The 22,753-nt window shown below is 32.9% G+C and overlaps 1 protein-coding gene across 5 annotated transcripts in view; it reads right to left on the bottom strand.

The window, feature by feature from the left end:
• Window positions 1–22,753, bottom strand: part of LOC126974764 (uncharacterized) — a 116,864-nt gene that overhangs the window by 37,568 nt on the left and 56,543 nt on the right. For all 5 annotated transcript variants that reach the window (XM_050822422.1, XM_050822421.1, XM_050822426.1 and 2 more), the window contains 5 exons: window positions 3,887–3,968; window positions 1,719–2,549; window positions 998–1,157; window positions 547–679; window positions 64–168 (listed from right to left, as the gene is read on the bottom strand). In XM_050822422.1, coding sequence (XP_050678379.1) covers window positions 64–168; window positions 547–679; window positions 998–1,157; window positions 1,719–2,517 — 1,197 coding nt within the window. In that variant the 5' untranslated portion in view covers window positions 2,518–2,549; window positions 3,887–3,968. The remainder of the gene's footprint in view (window positions 1–63; window positions 169–546; window positions 680–997; window positions 1,158–1,718; window positions 2,550–3,886; window positions 3,969–22,753) is intronic.

The following is a 22,753-nucleotide window of genomic DNA, read 5'->3' as shown; positions in this document are numbered from 1 at the left end:
TTAGGCTAAGTGGTGAATAATTGATATTATTGTTAATATTTAGTTAGTGAATTAATACTTCACCTGCATTTGCAAGTTAGCTAAATCTTCCAAGTTTTTCCTCATGAGGATATTGTGCTGGTCAAATTCTGATACGCTATTCCCAGCGCTGGATGTGTTTGATTGCTCCTGAGGAATTGTATACTATATTATTATTTAAAAAATAATAGTATTAAAGCTTAACTGTATCTAAAATTTATGTTTTTTTACTACTTAAATATTGTTACTTAATAGTCAATTTATAAAGAAATAGAGATTAATATGAACAATAAAAAAAATACATTTGATCAACAGACAGAGATGTGTAGGTTGTATATCCATTGGAATATTGGATATAACATAAAGTCTAATTAAAGTTAATAAAATTTAGATTACAATTGACGCCTATTATTACTGACGCAATTACAATAAGCACAGTAAATAATGCAAGATAAGAGATTAACGAAACACAATAGAATAATAGTACCGCTATTTTGCGACAGAAAAGGGCATTATTTAATTAAATACCTGTCCATCGGCATCCCTGGATACACTGAGATCCAAGGTTTGCTCTCCATCATCAGAACCGCTGCAGTCATCCTCTGGTTGACTTTTGTTTAGCCTCAGTGTTTGTTGGTTGATTATTTGTAACGCTCTTTGTCTAAAACAAGATTACCTCTTCAGTTTAACATCTAGAGAATCTATTATCTAGAGAAATCTAGAGAATTTATTTCGATTTTCAAATTAATTTAGTAAAAACAGTAAAATATTTGATTATTTCCTGCTGCTGCTTCTCAGATTGAAAAATTTGCTTTTAAAGACCTTGATCGCTCTGCAAAACTACCATAGAATAGCGTAGCTCAAATGTTTTAAAGCAAACAAATTTAATTATAAAATCTGCTGGACGATCGCTTTTTTATGAAAAATCACAAAGGGATCAAAATAGCAATTATGTAAATAAAGCAAATACGAAGCTGACCTTTGAGACTCAATGTCATTATCGGGTGTTTTTGGAGGAGTAATGTTCGTGGAGCCTTCATCCTCTGTTGCTGATGAAGATCTTCTGAGGCTCCTGTCCGTCCCATCGCCCGAATCGTGTCGCCTTTTTAAGCTCATCGGCAACTGGGTAAACGGTTTGCCTGCAAAAATCACACTGGCTTAAATCTATATTAATAAAAATATTAAGCAACTCCTAACTTCTCTTCTTTCACCTTTTTAACTTTTTCATACGCATAAAGCAAGAAGCTTTATGGACATTTCAATCAATATAGACATATATATATTTGAACTAATCAGTCTAGAATATAGAAATGTAAGATCTTTTAGTGTCTACTTAAATTTTTTAGGTAATCAATAACTACCAACACGTCAAACAAAGCCTTTTTTTCGTATGAATTTCGATATGAATCTACAATATGAATCGGTTCATTTGAAAGTAATTATTTCATAAAGTCTTTTGAAAAAAAAAGTTATAAGGTAATTTGTGTTTGTTCAAAGCAAATCCGGCATTAAAATGACAAGAATTTCTAATAACTATGCGTCAACAAGTAGTACTTATTTATCGAACCTTTAAAACCACTCAAGTATAACAGCAAAAAACTGTTTTAAAAGTTAAATTTTAGGTACGTTATCACGGATCTAAACAATCAGAATTATATTCAAATTTATACGCAAATCATTCATCATTATTGGTTACTTACCTTGAAGTGCTTCCAACGCCCTGATTTGCCCACTTATAGCGTCAGCGACTTCATTCGACGACAGACCATAAATTCCCAGCAATTCTTTCATTGTGTTCATTGCATAATCCCTAAGTATTCTATTCGCTGTATCACCGTTCTGCTGAACATCATTTACTTCCATGTCCGGATTCTCCAATCTATCGTTAGCGTTTATGTCTTGAGTTTTGTCTTCATCGGAGTCAGAATCCCTTCTTCTTGGAGGCGAATTTGTTTTAATTAGTTGCGAAATAGCGAACGGATTTTTGGCACAGAAACTTTTATTTTGTAAGTTATTAAAATTTAAAACTTTATTACTATCATTAATTTGTAAGCTATGTATATAGGTTCTCTGAAATGTATCCTTTTTGTCCTCTAATATAGGATAGCTTGAGTCTATATTTTCGTTTGAATCCGTGCTTAATCTTCTGCTTAGATCTACAACATCACCTTTGAGGAGACTAAAGTTTTTGATCCCTATTTTTGAGTATTCTTCAGTCGTTTGATCTGGTGTAACCCTATCATTACCATTTACAGGGCTTTCGTCACATGCACCATTGGACTCATCAGAAAAGGTGGTTGCGTTTGGTGCACATCGTGGTTTGAAGTTTTTTCTTTTATTCCGTTTCGGCATGTTGTAGTATGGAGACATATCTGAGCTGTGTTCGTCTCTGTCTGCGGTTTCCGTCCAGGTTTCATGGTGGAGATATAGAGGTTCCTCAGGTCCCGGTTGTAGTCTCTCATGTATGGATTCTTGATGAGATGCCATCGCCGTAGTCATTGCTCTAGGACGCCCTGACGCTTTTCGAGTACCTGAACCAAATAATTTCACCTTACTTTACCAATTTTACCTTACTAATCTTAACATATGAATAAAAACGTGATTTTATTTTATATTAATTATAAAAATGTATTCAAGAGTTTTTTTAATTTTAATGTTATAAGTTATCTGATGTGTTAATTAAAGTTAAATAAGTATAAAATATCGTCTAAGTAAATAGATCTCTCTGTCCCAGAGTTCGGTGGGTCAAAATCTCTTGAGGTAGCCTCCTATAAAGACGAAACACGTGTCGAATTGGCTGAAGACAAAACTTAGTGGAATTAACCTTCAAGGTAACTCATAACATTCAAATAATTATGGATTTCCGCAAACGCCTAAATCAATAAACTTGTTACATTTTTTTTTAATAAAAAGAGCTTAACTTCTTCTTGTATAGCAATATTGTTGATAAATAACTTACTTAATCTAAGTAGGAATGTTTATATCCACATTAAAAAAACATTGAACTGAGTTCGAAGTTGATTCAAAGAAAGGGTCTACCGATACGGCTGACTTATAGCCCGATGACCAAAACAATTAAAAATCAATCAGATTTTCGCTCACAATATGAGTGATTCATTTTATTTCGCTTTAACGAAGACAATGTGTTCAGAATTAAAACAATAGTCTTTTGTGAGGCGAGATTAGCTGAATATTGAATGTTTTGTAAACGTATATAAATTCGCAATGTTGTTTATTAAATATATCAAATTGTAATTTTGACAATTGTTTTGTTATATTGTTTGCGTTTCAACATTGTATTGTGTGGAGCAACTGTTTTATTATATTTCTTGTTATGCTCATTGGGTGGGATCTTTTGTGTCGTATTGCAGTGTTATAAGACACTTTTATTAAGGGATCACCTCCACCCAATTTTACTCATCTCATCAAAGTACGCGCTTACTTCAAATCTTTGTTATAATTATCGTTCTACGCTAGCAGTTGAAATTCGCTTTAAAAAGTTTCCTCGAAAACATGAGTAATGTAAATATTTAAATAATTAAGATTCTATTAATAAAAATATAAACTAAATGATTTTTTCCTTGTTTTGACTGGTAAACAAATGATTAATTGTCTCCTATAGTTCACACTGGCTCACCCCCAGCTATTGCTTATTTAGTTTATTATAACTTAGAGTAATGCTACTTATCATATTCAAACAATTTTGCGCTTGTTGCAAAGGTCATCAAGGCCTTAAAAACCTTAGCAATGTATCTATATTCAAATTCAGTACTGGTTTATACTGTCCAATACTTTTAATTGATATCAAATTAAAAAAAAGAGCTCAACACGTCTTAGTTAATTAAAGATTATATTATAAAGCTCTTACCTTTAAGCCTAATAGCAGTTACATCTTATTGTTTGATTAAAAAATTCGATCAGTCTTGTGAAACATCAATGGTCATCGTAATCTGAAACAAAAAAAAGCAATTAATTTCATTGTAGTTGGTAACTTGATTATTATTTAAAGTGTCAAGCGGAACCCTCGATACGTAACTTACAGTCTAACTTGAATTAGTTTTTTTCTTCAGTGGAAACTTAATAGTTATTCATGAATTGCTACCATTAAGAAAGTCTAGTTTTCTATAGCAAAAAGCACGCTAAACTATTTAAGAATAAAAAAACTAACACGAAATAAATTTGACGTAATCGTAATTTAAGAATAATGATACAAAAACCGTGGTCGTAGCGCGAGAGACCACGCATCGATCAACTCTATGAATTTAATTATATTCAAAGTATTACGTTCGTAGAGGTTATAGCAGAGAATAGAGCGCGCGTATATTTTTTTCGTACCTACTCACATAATTATGGTTATTGAAGTCTGATAGATGGGTACTATCAAATAGACGTAGAGGATAGAATTTTGGAAGCCATATAGATTTTTTTTGTAATGAGTATATTCATAAACATTTCTACTGAGAAGTGTATTGGTTAATTCTTATGTCGTATCTTGTATCTTTATGTTAATATACATTGACGAATATGGCAAATATCACCAACGTGTACGATCGATCCAACGGCTGTGAAAAGTGTGTAACAGAAGCAACTTGATATTATATTATATCCTTTCTATTTTCAGTCAAATTTCTATATTTTTCTCATGTTTCTTAGTTAGTAGTTAAAGATAATTTTATGAGCTTAAAAATAATTTCTGTACCCAAGTTGCAACGACCCGTTATTAAATGTGACCAATAGAGGCCGCATTCAACCAACGCTCGCTCTATAACTAATAACATCTTCGACTAGATCTGTTTTCGAGAAAACAAGATTGCTCGAAGCGAAGAAAAAACGTGTATTCATGTTGAAATTGGTAACATTGAGGTACAATTGCTTATTATATACCTACCTACTAATATAGTACCGGCCTTCGCTTGTAACTAGTTATTTAGACTCGTTACTTTACCATTTACCCACTTTTGCTGACGTTAAGATAGATTTATTTGGGTTCCGTTACTAATTTATGAAGCATAATATATCAGAAAAATTGGTTAATACAGTTTTTTTAATAGGAAGCGCTTTAAATTTAGTGCATCATCGTGCAAACATCGTACAAATTTACGAAAAAATTGTACACATACTTGACATTTTAAAACAGTGGCCAGTGGTGTTTGTATGCTATTCTGAATGGCTTTACTTTTTTATACCCATTTGAATGAAGATTGTTTAAATTTGAATTGATATATTACCATTCAACATGTACTTTTTTCGTAGATTCAGTAGATTAAATGATAAATACAATGACGGAACCACATATACATAATGCATTTTTTTTATGGAAAAGGGGGACAAACAAGCGTATGGGTCACCTCGAGTTAAGTGATCACCGCCACACACATTCTCTTGCAACACCAGAGGAGTTACAGGAGAGTTGCCGGTCTTTAAGGAAGGTGTACGTGCTTTGAAGCTACCCGTCCCGAAAACACCGCACAAAGAAGCTCATTTGACAGCTTTGTAGTACGTGGAGGAAAGTTCCTTGAAAACAGCACTGTCGAGGAACGCTGCCACTCATCCAGATGGTGGGGTAATATCTTACTATGTGCAGGAGTCAGGCCAAACAGACCTCTTCGAAACACTCTCCGTGATCAATGCGGTAGAAGACACACAATGAAGCGACGTCTCTACGCAACGCACAGCCATTCACAGAACACTGGGTACCCGACAATTAGCTTAAGCTTTTAAAAAAGAAATTCGAGTCTTTTTTCCTATCGAACAGACAAGTTGATGTGAAATTTGATTCTCGCTTAGAACATTGCGACATGTTAACACGCTTTGACGCTTCGAGTATATTCTGGGTGTAATATTCAAATAATTATTTCCAGCAAATCATCCATGATCACAAATGATAACTTTGACATTAGATAGCACGTTGGTCTTCAGTTTTTGTATAAATTCAATCAAATTTATTTAATTTTTCGTAAGTTTAGTCTTATGACTTAATTGAACAAACAGACATAACACATCAAATAACTCAATATCAACTTAATACGAAGCGAATGTATAAAAACAACAGAATCACTTACGAAAATTGTAAAAAAAAACCAACAAATGTAAGTTCTAACTAAACATACGTCTTGTTTATTTTTTATATTCGATTCTTTCCGAGAATCGAGATAAAAAATCTCGCGGTTTTTACATGTTTCTCGATCGCCGGAATCGTTCGTATTGTTCATTTTGATTATTAATTGTTGCCAGTCCGAATATTTGAGTATCCAATGTAATTTTCATTTTAAAAGTACTACTATTTTATTAAATTCTTTTTTAAGTTCGCTGACTAAGATTCATAAATACTCTTAAAGAAATATATTATGCTGTAATAATTGCTTCCTATGGATTTAAACTTCGGAAACTATGAGTGAGAAGAAATGGATGACAAGAAGAATGAGAAAGATGAAGAACCAAAGAATGACAAGAGCTTGTATGAATGAAATTAAGGATGTATATTTTAGAAGATAGCCTCCTTAATTCAAACTTATTCGTTATTCTATATGATAAGATAATATTTCGGATTTTGTGTATTATTGATATACTTGTACATCTAAATAAATAATACTTAAATCTTTATCAAAATACTGTACAACAAATATTATATTATATACCAAGAAGCTAGCAACACTACCTCAAATATTTGAAAAACCACCCACTAGAATTGTGGGTGGTTTTTCAAGTATTTAAAAAAAATGGGACACCGAAGAATGCTCTACATTTAAAAAATACAGCCCTTTTCACTTACTATTTATAGATAAAAGAAAAGAAAGGCTTCACAGAAATTGAGGCCACTTCTAAATAGGTAAGTCCACAACATACTATCGATAATCTCTTATGAAATCTGTCAAAATTACCGGGCATTGTTTTGTATGACATATCGACAACTAGTCATGCGACATTTCGATACTTGTCCACGTCTAGTGATGGGAGCTATCGATACCGCGTCTCAGCTTGAGAAATCTCTTATTGATTACTGACGTATTGATTCCAATTATTTTTACCATTCTAATGAGTAGTTATAACTTATATATTGCGTTAGAAGTTTAGAATACTGGTTAAGCGTGAGACAAGTATGATCGGAGTTTTATTTTAGAAATCAACATGTGTGGCTAACATAATGGATCGGTTACCAATTTTATTTTCTAACTTCGAAAAAGCATAAACGTTTCACAAACTGAGGCTAAAACGGGCAAAACGCACTTCACCGTATTTAAATTGCAATTTGTTGTTCATTTCAATATACTCTTCTAGTATAATCCATCTTTGTATTTGTTTCACACATGAAGAAAATATCGAAATGTTAAAAGAAATGTATATTGTTATACATTTTTTTAACGGACACAATCAGTAAAAGTTCTCTCGGGCAGAAATACATTACTACATGACTTAAAACTGAAAATGGTCCTAGAGCAAAAGTCCAACATAGCTTAATCACACTGATCTAATTCTAAGTCTTTGCTTAACAAATTATTTTACAGCGATGTTAACGAAATATCGGAAGAAAAGATGGCCACAACCTCGAACAACTGATGGTTACTAGGCAGGTAGATGGACAACGCTCCATCGGTCGCAGCTATAAGATCGTCTAACCAAATCCGCACATTTCTGGATACCGGACTTCATGACGCACTGCACGTAGCCAAAGAGAGGCACAGATGGCAAAAGAAAAAATTTAATCTTCAGAGAAATCACGACACTCAGCAATGAGGAATACGACGCGAGGAGGAGGAGGAAAGTAGTTGCAAATATATTTTTTTGAAATCGAATCGAACCTAAGTGTGTATTCCACGATCATTGCGAATGTACTGTTCGAATAAAAATTAGAGATCTTGTAAGAAAAGTATATTAACGTGAGTTAATAGTTACAAGTCGGAAATAAAATAGTTTTTAGTAGACACCATAGTCCGTTTGACAACAACTATACGACTAGAAACTTAATAAAAACCATAATAAGTTCAATTTAAAAATGTAATAGAACTCGTTAGGGATGCCTAGTTGACTATCGATAAAAACTATTTAACTTATAAAATATATCGATAAAAACTCTGAACTCGAAACACGCCTTTAAATTGTCTTAGTTCCAAACCGAACCAGCATTCCGTACCTTAAAAGCCTCCAATTATGACATAAGAAAAACAGAATTATCTCTCAATGATATCGAAATATCATATAAACGTGAGTTTTATGAAAAATAACATGTTTTAATGTACATTTCCGTTGTCCTTCGGCCATCTTGCGCGGCCATATTTAAAATTGATATTTCGATCGCGTATGTAATCGATGTTTTATTGTTATTATTGTGTGCTGTTTGAGCGAGGCTGTTACAAAAATGGAATGTCCGTCAATTATGGTGTCGCGTTAAGTATTGATGGATTTACTTGGCAACGAAGCCAGCTATTATATTTTCAATGATTATAATTTATTATTTCATAGATATAGTAAATGCTCTTTAGTTAGATATGAATCTAAAGAGATTTATTATTTTTTATTATGAGCGTAATTTGATAATAGTTATATGGTAGGATTTCTTACATATTACAAAACGCACTTAAAATTTTATCGTTCACTTGGCGACAGTAATTACTTACTATCAGGTGAATGTCGTGTGACCTATTTTTAAATTAAAATATATTTTAGTAGTAGAGATACTATGATTCAGTTATATATTTCAAAATCTTTTGTTATTTATGCATCAATATTTTACGAACCGAATTTCAACCTCATATCCTGAGATATCTCCACTTAAGTCCTTAAGGGAAATGGTATTTTATAATGACAATAATAATGATATAAAAGTACTTAATACAAATTGTTATGAAAATCTAAATTTAACAGAATATAAAAAGGGCAAATTAATTTAATAGAGGGTTGAAAAATTATGACAGTTTTGTGTTAAAAGTTGTACAAGCCTTGTCAATATCAAATATGGAACGACGAAAGTGGAAGCGTACCAAGAATACTGGCAGAATTTCCGCGTTGGATATATATACCGATATCACCGAAATAGCTGCCAGCGCTTGGGTTTCCAGTAGCCTTATTGAGCCGCGAAGGTAGTATTTTGTACATACTCCGCGCCTCTGGGTCCCACGGGCCAAGTGTCTCCATACCAAACGGCACAAAGATGTATGACGATATACGGCCGATGGTACGGCCTGCCGATTTTAGGCAGGATAACCCATTACAATTAATGTTTACAATTAGTGTTTTTATACCTAACCCAAAGAACTACAAATATGATTTTTTTAATTCCTATGTGCAGTTCTAAGAGCGTCGTCAATCACTAAGCGTCTGAAATTGTTTGTAACGTTATCTGGTTTCTACAAAGAGATTCAGTTCTCGTTGTTTACATTAAGTGTAATGTTACACTGGGTTGCTAGTATTTCGTGGATTTGTGCGTGCAGTAGGTCTGGCCTTAATGTTTCCTGCTAAACTATTATACACTACTGGCAACAATAATTCCTAATTGGCCGATGAATTGCCATTATCATGTTGTAAGACGTCTGAATTTCGAAGATCTACTCAATTGAGTGTCGGCTTGCAAATATAGTTGAAATTACTTTTAAAAATGACGCTGATGATTAAGTTTTTATCCATCCAGTGTCCTCATGTTTGTTTCCAGTGAACTCCTAAACTAATGAACGGATTTTAAAGGGGGGTTACTTTATGGAGTGCAGTTTAGTCCGGAGTGAGACAGGATAGTTTTTATTTTGACTTGGGACCCATAATTATTTTTAAGTGGAATATTTGTTTTGTATGGATGTAAAAACAAATATTCCACATACATTTTCTGTGTGAGAATTTATTGACGCACGGTTTAACAGTTCTACTATGAAACAATTTCATTATAATAACAGGGAGCATATTTCACGAAATAATTCTTAATGTTATGAAATATTATTGACAAATTCATATAAAACAGATTTTATTAATTATGTACAGAACAACGTGTGTCGTGTCAGCTAGTAAAAATATAAAACTCAAATTTCGTATTCGATACATAAACATTATGCAAGTACGCAAAAAAGGTTAAATCTTTATATTTTCTATCTTTAGTGTTTAATGTGTGTTTACCAAATACCTAGAGAGTCCAATCTCCGTCGTATAGAAGCTGACAACTTCAGATGTAATCAGATCATGCCCTTACGTAGAAAGAAGTTCAATGATTCTAAGACTGGCATGCAACAAAAAAGCTGGCACAAAACATGTTCCGTGTACAAAGTGAGAATTAAAAAGTCAACGATCTAAATCAAAAACGTTCGAAATATGATTTAAAACGTGTTCCGGTGAAACTATCTAGCCGCCATTATACATACAGGTAATGAGGGATAGACACACGACCGCGACGGACATATTGTTTTATCCAAATAAAATAACTCAACTAAATTTTAAGTAAAATTTTAACTCTTGTCATGATTTCTTCGATGTTCACTATTAATTTAATCTATCGAATAGGTCTTTCATCAAGATTGGATAGTCAACAAATATGTATATATATATTCTTAGCTTTTTATAACTGTGATCAGCACCACAGCTAGATTTGCCGTTGCTTAAATATTTATGTCAACTTTTTTAGAAGCTATATAGTATTTAGATAAAAGCTAATCGACTTCTTTTTAGATAAAAATTTCCAAGTCCTTCAAGCCATAGCAATTTCCAGATATTCATGCACTTCCGTTTTCCATGTGAACGGCGGCGTTTTGAATCTTAAACAAAAATATGCTTATAAATTAAAATATACAATGCAGGTCTGCTCTCAAAAATCTATATGTATCTAACAATAAGTTTAACAACATAAGCGTTTTGTCTAGATAAGTGACTCGAAGGTATCTGCACGCATATAGCACGTATATACAAAATTTACACCAAAAACATTATGATTCCAGTGGTAAATAAACACGCGAGCAGACACTCACCGTTTCTTAACCAATGAGCCTGTTAATGTCATAAACGTGCGGATACACAATGTTATCAATAAAAACCTCATTAAAACCTTTCAATCCTAAACGACCGCTCGGCTCATGTGTCCAACGGAGATAGTGTACTTTATAATAATATAATGTTTCAAATATTTCAAGGCTAACCGTTCTTAGCTGTCAATCATAATAAGTTATCTATCCCACTCGCACTAATAAGAGCCCAATTCATTCGTCACGCTCGTTCGCGCTCGATCAACCTCGCCTTTATTTGAAAATTTGATTTTAAATGTGGAATGAATAAGCATTATCTTAAGGAATCCGTTCTTTTATTTGAATTTTAATTCCTTTTTTACTCGTTCCTTTTAACTTCAAACCAGCCAGTTCTTGTTTGGTCGAGTATTTAATTAATTTCCGGTAATTATTTATATGTTTTGTGTGAGAATAGTGATGTTACGTAGCTTTCTTATGAGTTACCTATACAGACAAAACTACTTACTAGGACAAGGGGGGATGTAACCTTGAATTTCACATAAAAAAAAAATTATATCCGAGGGATTATCATTTCATCAACTACATTCGGCTACAACTACATAATATAAACAGTCACAAATTCCATGTAAGTTTATAAGAAATCTCATCTGTATATTTTATACTGCAAACTTATTAAGAAATGCAAAATAAAGCATTATATTAGGGTTGCCTCCGAGAAAGTTATTCACTTAATAAATTTCACAGAAATTCTATCTTCCAGTGTTTTGTGTACAGAATTATTATCAAAATATAATCACATAATGACATGATTTTACTGTACAATTAAATGTCTGTCAAAGATTTTTTATGATTAAGATTAAAAGTATGTAAAAATCGAGTTTTTAGAAACGGTTTAACGCGTAGCGTAGTGCGATTTGACTCTCATCTCAGGCCTGAGATAGCATGGCTCTTGTTCCCGTAATTACACATCAAAACAAATAATAAATTATAATCTAAACAATGCTTCGAATGAACTTTGCGCTTAGTTGTACTACTAGTTAAAACATCTAGTACAATTTCAATGCTATGGATTACTTTTACTTCAAAAACCATTACACTAGTTCAATTTTAGTACGTTTATAACTACTTACACGAATCCATATTCAAATAACTATAATTCAAGATTATCAGTAAACATGTGCCAAGCGCGACAACCCTACCAATGACAAAGTGGACAGATTCCGAACGAAATAACTCCTGCATTAACAAATATTGTATAATCTGTGGATATCAAATTTCATAAACACACTACTCTGGTGGCACTGACGCGATTTGTAGCACATGAGTTATAATTTCTTTATTATTCACATTCATCAAATCAGAAACTCATACGTACTCATACAGACAGAAACTCCCCATTATTTATTTACATATCAAGCGATCGTCGCAATGTAGGAAAGATTTCATTTAGGTACGTGGCAATCTGATAAATAGTATTGGATTTCGTTCACAATTTGACAGAATTTTATTTTTTGCGCGGAACCCTAATTCATAGTGTAAAGTAGCTCATTATAAGGTGACCTGCCATTGTAAGCTCCGTTTTATTCGGTTAATCAACCTTTTCGGAGATATGCTACACAAAAGAGAACATTTTCTATTCTGGTGTTGTTGTGTTATCATTCATGAGCTCTTTAAAAAGCTGTTATTTCGACATAACAAACACCACTTATTTCCTTGCACAGGATGCCGGCTAGTTTATGGGTACCACAACGCCGCCTATTTCTGCCGTGAAGCAGTAATGTGTAAGCATTATTATGTTTCAGTTCGAAGGGCGCCTTAGCTACTGAAATTACTGGGCAAATGAGACTTAATTTCTTATGTCTCAAGGTGACGAGCGCAATTGTAATGCCGCTCAGAATTTTTGGTGTTTTTGAGAAATTCTGAGCGGCACTGCATTGTAATGGGCAGTTCGTATCAATTACCATCAGGTGAACGTCCTGCTCGTGTCGTCCCTTATTTTCATTAAAAAAAACACATAACACAACACATTTATATATATATATATATATATATATATATATATATATATAAATATTATATATATTTATATATATATCTAGATATTTTTACTTATAAAACAAGAACAATGCAATAATAACATTGTCATAAGAATTTAATCCAATTAAATCACAGTATACCGTAAGGGTAGTTTGTTTTATATGTACTTCTATAAAGGAGGGTAGATTGAAATAACAGTTGCCCCAATATGATTCTTTTGTTTGCAATTTCGCGATATTTTTGTATTTTAATAGTTGAACTAACGAGGTAGTGTGATTTGCACATCTCGGCTTCAGATAGATTATCTCTATAACCACTTTAAGCTTCAGATTGACATATTCTAACTATTTGTGACTCATCTAATTCATCGACATTAAAAAGTTAAATCCCAAACGAAATTAAAACAAACAAAGGTTAATGTAATATAGTTTTTGTTCTATTTTTTGTTAATCCCCGTGTCCACTGGCGTATCTTGTCACGCGACTAAAAGCGTGACGATTACACGCGCGACCTTTATTACGGGATAGGCGCTGCTTAAATTATTTGTGGATTCAAACTCCGAACAAAAAAAAAACAGAACGTGCCCGGTCGAGTTACTTGCCGGATTCTCCTCGGATTCTGTACGAAATAGGTTATAAAAAGGAAATTATATGCCGCAGAGAAAATACCTCATAATAGGATATTTTCCTATTCACCGGGCGCAATAATTCACAATCCTTGCTCCACTTAATGATTTCTTTGGTTTTTTAGCCATAGAGTGGAGTAATAAAACTTTTGATGTGGATGATAGAAATATACTAAACTGTATTTCCCATACATTTTATCCCTAAATTTATAGGATTAAGTCATAGAAGTGTAAAGATTGCTAAAATTTATTGAAACAACAAATCTTATAACTGGTCTGGGAAGCGACTTGCGTCGACACTTTGACTCCTTCTCATGTCCAAGTTACGTCAGTTGGTGCTGGGGCTGCTGCTTCGACTGCCGAAGACAGAAATCGTCGCAAATATGTCGGTCTCAGTGAGTCTTACATCTTTGTGCCGTTTGGTGTCGAGACACTTTGCCCGTGGGGCACAGAGGCTCGGAGAGATCTTCGCGCCAGAATAAGGCTACTGGAAATCTAAGTGCTATTTGGCTATTTTGGTCAACGGATCAGCCTAGCTATCTAACGCGGAAATGCTGCCAATATTCTTGGTCCTTCCGTTGATGAATGATAGTTTTAATTTTAATAGTCATACTATTGTAAATATAGTTATAAGTTTAAAGATTGTTAATTAATTTAAATAAAGATACGTTAAACATAAATGCGGCAGCCATCAGACGTCACACACAGACCGTTCTGACAAAGCCACATTATTGATGTGGACGCGTCCGACCAATCGCTACAATATTCTAATCTGTTTTATCGACGACTTTACGGCCCATAATGATCACTTGTTGCCCGTTAACGACTATCTCGACAGATGACGTTCGATTTTTGAATTTTATGTTCCAAAATATAAACAAATTCAGGATACTTATTCTATATTTGAATAGATTTGTTTATGATAGGTTAATATTCTAAGTTTCAATATGACTAGGGTTGTGTTTTCACTTTTTATTACTATAAATTTTATTGTTTTTTAATGAAAGTTTTATTGTTTATTTATGATTGGATCAAAGATAGAAGAAGCTTTAATTATTATTATGAGAGTTGTTTATATTGGTTGACCTGAAGTACTCTGATATTAAAATAATATTATGGCGGCGAGAAAAACATAAAAATAAGTGTTAAATCTATTACGCATCGACTTAATTATAATAATTAATCAAAATATAAAATTCCAGACACCCACACGATAACTGCGCCGCGAGGTGTAATAATATTAAAATGGCTAAAAATTAATTCTTGTTTTAAGATAAGTGGCTTCCCACGCCGAAATGGTTTAATTAAATTAACTTGTGATTAACTTTATGTCGATAAAAGTCGTTTAAATTGGATCGTTCCAGTTATGCGTATGATTCTATTAAAATCTACATAAGTTAGTAGACTTTCGTATAAATTAAAGATATCTGGCATTGTTTATTCTTCTCATTTAATTAAATTTTTATTCTGTAGTAGTGATGGTAAAATGTAGTAAGAAAATTATTAAAAAATGGCAATAATTAAGCCTGATTAATATTAATAATTGACAAAGTCTCTGAAACACTAAGTAAAAGTTTAAATTTAGTTTAGTATGAAACGTGCAGTCATTTGACATACGTTTGAAATAGTAGTAAGTACAGTATCGTAATTGGCCACGAAGTATAATCCGGCTAAGTTTGAAAGCGAACAGTTGCTTAGAACGCAGTGGATTCGGAATCTTGTAAAAAAGAGATAGCCGAAAACATACTAAACGAAACTTCAATTTTTACTTACGCTCTTATTACGTAGTATTTACATCCTCTTTGGATCAAATAGAAATCAAATAAAACCCGATAACACGTAAGTATGTATTTTTAAAACGTTCTTGAATTGAATTTCTTCACTTATACGGACAGAAGCAATTATATATTCAGAAATTGAATATTCAAAAAATTTATATGCATAAGTTGAATAATTGTGATTAATCTATTTATTATAACATTATAAAATAACGTATAAACAGTAATGACGGACGGACAGTGATACGTACGTGGAATATATAATAAATGTAATGCAATATTGCGTTTTATATAATTGTGTCATCTATTTGTATAACTTTCACGTTTCTATGACTAACTTATGGTGCGGCTATGGCTATTGGTAGTCGCTTTTTATATTATTGTTAGAAAATAACTATAGCAATGTATTTTTATTATTAATTGTAGTATATTTAATTTAACCTTAACCTTATTACTTTTACCAGCGGCATGCCGACTAGATTATGGATGCCACAACGGCACCTTTTTCTGCGGTGAAGCAGTAATGTGTAAACATTACTGTTTTCTTTTTGAAGGGCGCCGTAGCTAGTGAAAGTACTGGGCAAATGAGACTTAACTTGTACTTCTTATGTCTCAAGCGCAATTGTAGTGCCAATCAAAATTTTTGTGTTTTCAAGAATCCTGAGCGGCACTGCTTTTTATTTGCAAGATGTATCAATTACCATCAGCTGAACACCCTGCACATCTCGTCCCTTATTTTCATAAAAAACGGACACCTAAAAATTTTGAGGGTATTTGTCAAATAAAAATTTTAGCTAAGTATTCAAGTATAATACAGATGCTACGCAATTAGTCTTAGGTCATAAAAACTTGTTCGCTTTTATTGCGAAACTTTATACGGAATATTACTAAACAATAGTAATATTATAATATGAATTACTTATATAGAAGTAATTAGCTGGCTTTCGATTTGGACATCTCAACCGGTAGTTGTAAAAGTTCTTAAAAACTTTTTTGTTTTGTTGCTAACTAGCGCCTCTAGCGGTACTTTCTAGAACTAAATATTTTACGAATGATGCTGTCAAGGCATGGCAGGTTTATGTTTAAATTTATCAACGTTCGGTTGTATTTCGTAGCACTATGAGTACGCTCTCTATTAAACGAAGTAAGTTTATTTTGTGCTGTCATAAAAGTTTTTGGATGATACTTATCCAGTGTACGATCTTGGCGAATAAAAACCAGTTATAAATATAAAACATTTAACGGTTCATAGGCTGATTAGTATGATTCTGAAGTATAAAGAAATGTGCTATAAGATGTTAAGTCTAATTTGCCCAGTAATTTTATTAGCTACGGCGCCCTTTAGACCGAAACACAGTAATGTTTACACATAGTAATGTGAATGTGAATGTGTGTGTATGAAGCAGTGGCTTCACGGCTGAAATAGGCTCCGTTGTGGTACTCATAATCTAGCAGGCATCCTGTACAAAGGAGCCTATTGAATCCGGCGTGATTTTGCGGAAATCCAAAATTATCCAAATATTGTGAGCCTTCTTGAGAGCCTTAAATCTGACTCTCGTACCATAGTTTGGCGAGTCAACATCTCCTGTGGATGCCTCGTGTAGAGGCGAAACATGAGTCCAATTGATTGAAGACGAATCATTTTACATACATAAGAAGGCTCACAATATTTGAATGACACAAAAAACATTAACTATCGAACATGAAGTAGATATCAATAATTCATGAAATCAAACATAAGTAAATAAGGCACCATTTATAACGAAGCTGTTTCTTATGATTATATATCAATAATATAGAACTACCCTCATTCAACGATGACACAAAAATATTAAATTTCGAATATGAAGTACCAATTTATGAAATGAAACATAAGTTACATAAGCCTTATCCTAATTAGGCAACATATAACAAGGCGTGGTACTGTATATAGTGACATACGAACGCACAGCGCGACGGTAATTCTCCTTTGTATGCTAATCGAGAATTATCTAGTCTCACAATTGTAATCTTAAAACTTGCTTGGAATTTCTTCATCGTGTCTTGTGTTTTTAAGGCGATTTGTTTTGTGGATTTCAATGCTTTGATCATATCTTATAATATCTTCGAGGAAAATATAACAGTGAATTCGTTCATGACAAAAACATTTTTAAATATCTTATTTATGACGAGCTCGCGACTTCACTTGCTAAGATTTTATTTTGGTGGCGATCTCACCATTAAAATAGATTTACTTACAAATTCAGGGATTTAACCTTTAGCTTTCATTGTATGATCTATCTGTCTGTGCACGTTTGCTGCAGCAATTTTTGTTAAAAATGCCAAAGTATAAGTTAAATAATACTCATCTATGTATACATGGCGTAGACAATACGTGTGAATATTTATAAACGAGAAAGCTGACACAAAAAGCCTATTTATACCCATACACAATACTCTGTAGTCTATGATCTATAATAAACACCAGGAAGGCGACTTTACGTCGAACTGTTATTAAATTCCCAACACCTCGTATTTTAATTCATAAATTTCCGGCGACAGCCCTATTACATACCAGTCACGTAGCACACACACTTGTACATGAATACTATCTCTAATTTATATATAACACGAGTTATATTCGGTCATTTTTGATACTTTTCGTATATCATATATATTCTAAATAGTATTTTTTTTCTTTACTTATATTAAAGGTAGGTTTACACCAACCTTTTTTTTTATGAACGAGTGAGCACAATCGATAAATTACCATGAGAAATTGTATGCGATTGTGAATTTGAATATTAACGTTGCTTTTTGTGTTATCTGTGTCATTTTTATCTGATTTTAAGTGGCAAATAACTCATATTATAACTTAAGTAAATGAAAGTCATAAAATTCGTGGACAAAAGTATTGGCTCAATAGACAGAACCATTGACTCTGACCACGGTCTACGTGTTTTCGGTTTCGACTTAGATAATTTATACGTCTAGATAGTTTCTTGCTGTTAGACAACCGTTAAAAATAGGCCAGGAATATTAGTTTAGTGTGCGTGACCAGCTACATTTTATACTCGCGATTTGTATGACACTTTGTGTTAGTGTGCGTGAATTGCTCAATATAGTTCTTGACTATATTTTTTAGATATTTTCACAGCTGTCATACGGCCGTTCCCAATATACCTACTACTGTCAGTAATTATCTGTCAATAATCTGAAGCTGTCCCAATATACTTACCCGATAAGTCATTCTTATCGCCATATATTGGGACGCGTGAATTACAATTTCCATACAAAATTCTATCGCTGGTAAGCTATGCGTCGTTCCATTGTCAGACGGCCGCGGCGTGTACGGATAAGGTGAGTTACCGCCGATAAGTTTATTGGGACAGAAAAGTCAACGATAGTTACGATTTTTATCGCAAGTAAGAGATCTAATCTATCTAGACGTATAAATGATGTAAGTATTAAAGTATAAACAAATTAAACGTACAAACGCATTGTATTGTATTGATGATAAATTCGTCCCTTCCTTCCTCGTAGTCTTCACCTCATAGTTGGGCATAGACCTCATGTGTCAAACATCACATCATTTATCATAGTCACTGAAAACCTGTGTTTTAAACGTATGGCGAATCTGTCTGTCATTCAAAATATTTTTTGGAAGAGTGAGTTTTAGACAAATTGTGTACATATTCCTTGTATTTTTTTGTTTAACGCGAGTGTAACACATTTAAATAAAGCACTTTTAATAGATTAAAACGCGTGTAATTGTAACTGTGGGAGGTGCGGAAGGAGGCCGAAATATAGACTTACAATATACTGGCGTATAGAGAACCTGACAGCCTGATTATGCGTGACCTATATTGATTTGTCAATGTGTACGTTAGCAAGTGGTTTAATATTCAAAATACTAGTTAATTATATGCGTGTGTGGATTGTTTACGCTTATTCAAATGCTGTGAGCCATCTTGAGTGTAAACACCGCTAAGATTCGTCTTCAATCAATTCGACACGTGTTTCGCGTCTACACGAGGCATCCTCAGGAGATGTTGACTCGCCAAATTCTGGCACGAGACTTAAAACTCACAAAAACGCTGGTAGTCTCTAGAATTCGGCGAGTCAACATCTCCTGAGGATGCCTCGTGTAGAAGCGAAACACGCGTCGAATTGATTGAAGGCGAATCTTTGCGGAGTTTACATTCAAGAAGGCTCACAAAATTTGAATAATTATGGATATAATATGCAAAATAACGCCTAATTTTTTTATATTTAAAATTGGCTACATTTAATATAGATTCGCTATCCTTTCCTTTCCTGGTATATATCCATTGTCTCGCACGCTTCGTTTGACTATAGAGGAAGGGGTGGTAATTTGGAACCCTACTTTGTTTTTTTAGTATTTTAACAAAAATGTTTGACAAATTATCTCTAAAAGTGACTTTCTATACCGTAAATTTTATTAACTTTTATAAATGGAACGAATTTACATATCTATCTACGCTATATTTCTTATAGATAGATTCTGGTTCTTCAGATTTATTTTTGTTGTAAGTACCTTAAACTCACATAAGAAAAAAAATGAGGTGTCACTTAAGCGAATTTTCAGTTTTCAAATAAGTTTAATGTATATATATACGTGCCTAGTTAGTTACATAATCTTGAGACTAGTTGTGTTATTAAATGCTAGGACACGGAACTTCAAAGACAAAACGTAACAAAACACATATTACATTAATCAACCCGAAATATAAGCCCGTTTATTACGAAAATTCTTATCGACACTTTATCTCGATAAATATAAAACATTATATTTTAATTGCACACCACTAAATTACACCGAATAGATACAATTTGTTACATTTGTCTATTTCTGGGTCACAAATACTGGCCGCCTTTATGTATTTATATTACGTAAAAACAAGTTATTTCGAGGTCTCCAATATTCTAGAACTTTTTAAATTTGACATAAGAATCCTATTAAAAAATTGAATGAAATTCATTCCTATGTGACATACCGAAGACTATTTGAATTTTGAATTCAGAATGTCGTTAAATCGTTTTTATCGTTTTGGACAATCCGTCTTTATTAAGTTAAAAGGTTTGTTAGGATGCTTTATGCCTGAAAAAGCAAAAACCTGTAGCATCCTTCACTTAATAAACGGTAACTGTTAACATATTAAGTTAGCCACAGACTAAGCCGTTGACTGTTGTCAAAAAGGTGTGACCTCTATTCTCCAATAACTTTATATCGAAAGTTTTCGATCTAATCATAGATAAAATATAATGAATACACAAGTTTGTAACGCCAAACCACAGACGACGTAAATATAGTTATTATCTTTTGTTACGAAAATTCTGTTACTTTATTTTAGTCTGTTTTTAGGTTTACTGCTAAAGGCTAAGTAATTGTCTGTTTCACAAGGTTTTATTATGATTTATTTTGATTTTGAGCATCTCTTCAGTTTGACCAAGATTTGTTTATACAAGCTAGAAAATTTGGGAAGTTTAAGATCAATGTGTAACACTTAACAAACATTTTATATCCCAATACTAGTAACCATGAGAAACATGAGTATTATGTAGAAAAAAAAAGATACTTAACTATTACTTTGTGTGCAATATACAAAAACACTACATATTTAAATTCGAATCTCGAAAAAAGAACGCAGCGATGCAAATTTCAAATATGGAACGCTATTCTATATTCGCTATTCCTATTTCGAACTCAATTATCATTTTCAATTATTAGACCTTCGGGCCAACGGTCGTGCGTGTTGCATTGTCCTAGATTTTTACACGTCCAAGAAATTTTATTGCATTGTGTTCATGTGTTTTATTACAGTAACAATATCATTTTATTTAATCTACAGTGAAAGGCAACGCAATTATTAATAGTGTATCTATCATCATTATTCATAATATTATCTAAGTCATCTCACAGAGACCTTATTTACCAATATACCAGCCAATTACTAAAACTAACTTTATTTTTGTTTAATTCTATAACAGTCACACAAATAAAACTGAAAACAAAATTTTATGATCGATGCGGGACTCGAACCCGCGACCTCTCGCGTTCCGTGCGAGCGCTCTTTCCAACTGAGCTAAGCGTTCGAGTTCGAATCGTTCATAAAATTTTATTTTCAGTTTCATTTGTGTGATTGATCCCAGAAGGTGAGGGTTATCACTTTAAAGTTCTATAACAGTTATTATTTTATTATATATATCTATTTTATTTTATATGAAACATAACCGTATCTTATAAGCTTGTAGGTAAATTTAGCAATGGCACAACCTCAGTGGCTTTAATTGCTAAGAAACCATTTTCTTTAAATTTGCATTTTATTAATTAAATAAATATCATAATCCCACTTCTTTTACTTCTTCCATTCGCGTTAATTCTTTCAATTCTCCTTTTCACGATCGTTCCTTTTTGCTTACTGTATCTCCAATCTGATCGTGGAAGGTGGACCCAATCCACAATTTCCAAAACTTCCGTACCTATTCAATCTATATGCAGTCAATGTACTTTCAGCCATTCTTCTAACATCACCAAACTACTTAAACAACGTTTAATAATCCCCACGCTAGCCTGCCGATAACCTAAATTAAAATCCGTAATTAGTAAATCTTTATCAACACAAGCACCTACGGCCGGCAACCGAGTTCACTGAACTAAAAGTGTTTCCAACCACTCGACTGTTTTATGAAGAAAACACTCGAAAACACATAACTATTTCTATACTTTAATTATACACAGAACGCCCACAGCCGCCTCGTAAACGTGGCGTGTTCGCCCTCTGTGTGAACGTACTTAATGCACTTGTAATTTTTATTGGTTATTTAATTTTTGGTACGTATTCCAGAAGGTAGACACTAGACTTACGGACAACGACATGGAGTTACAAAATAGAAAAAAATATTTGAGTAATTTTTAAAAGGCACGCGGGCATTTTCACTTTTTTCGACGCTATGAAGGTAGTCGATAAATCTTTCTTTAGTATAGTGTGATGTCATAATTATCTATAATCATGATATTTATTTAGCATGTGAAATTGTTAATATATAAAAGAAGGAAACAATAAGTATAAGTATTTATTGTACTAAAATGCCGCTTTGCAACTTAAAAAAAAAACTTTTACCAACCCACTACCACCTTATATTTATAAAGTGCCTACATTGTTTAATATCTTATACAATTATACAAAATCGATTTTTATAACCTGTAATCGTAACATTGTATAGAATAAATACTCTTTTGTTATACTCCAATTATTCTTAAACACAAATTAAATCGAAAATGGAATGGATAATCCTTAGCACGACGTATGTTGTAAGGTGAGTGAATCTAATGTAATGTAATGGGTAAATGTAGAGAG

Source organism: Leptidea sinapis, chromosome 33, assembly GCF_905404315.1.
Source record: "Leptidea sinapis chromosome 33, ilLepSina1.1, whole genome shotgun sequence".
In the NCBI taxonomy this organism is placed as follows: domain Eukaryota; kingdom Metazoa; phylum Arthropoda; class Insecta; order Lepidoptera; family Pieridae; genus Leptidea; species Leptidea sinapis.
This window is presented reverse-complemented; position numbering and strand designations above follow the sequence as displayed.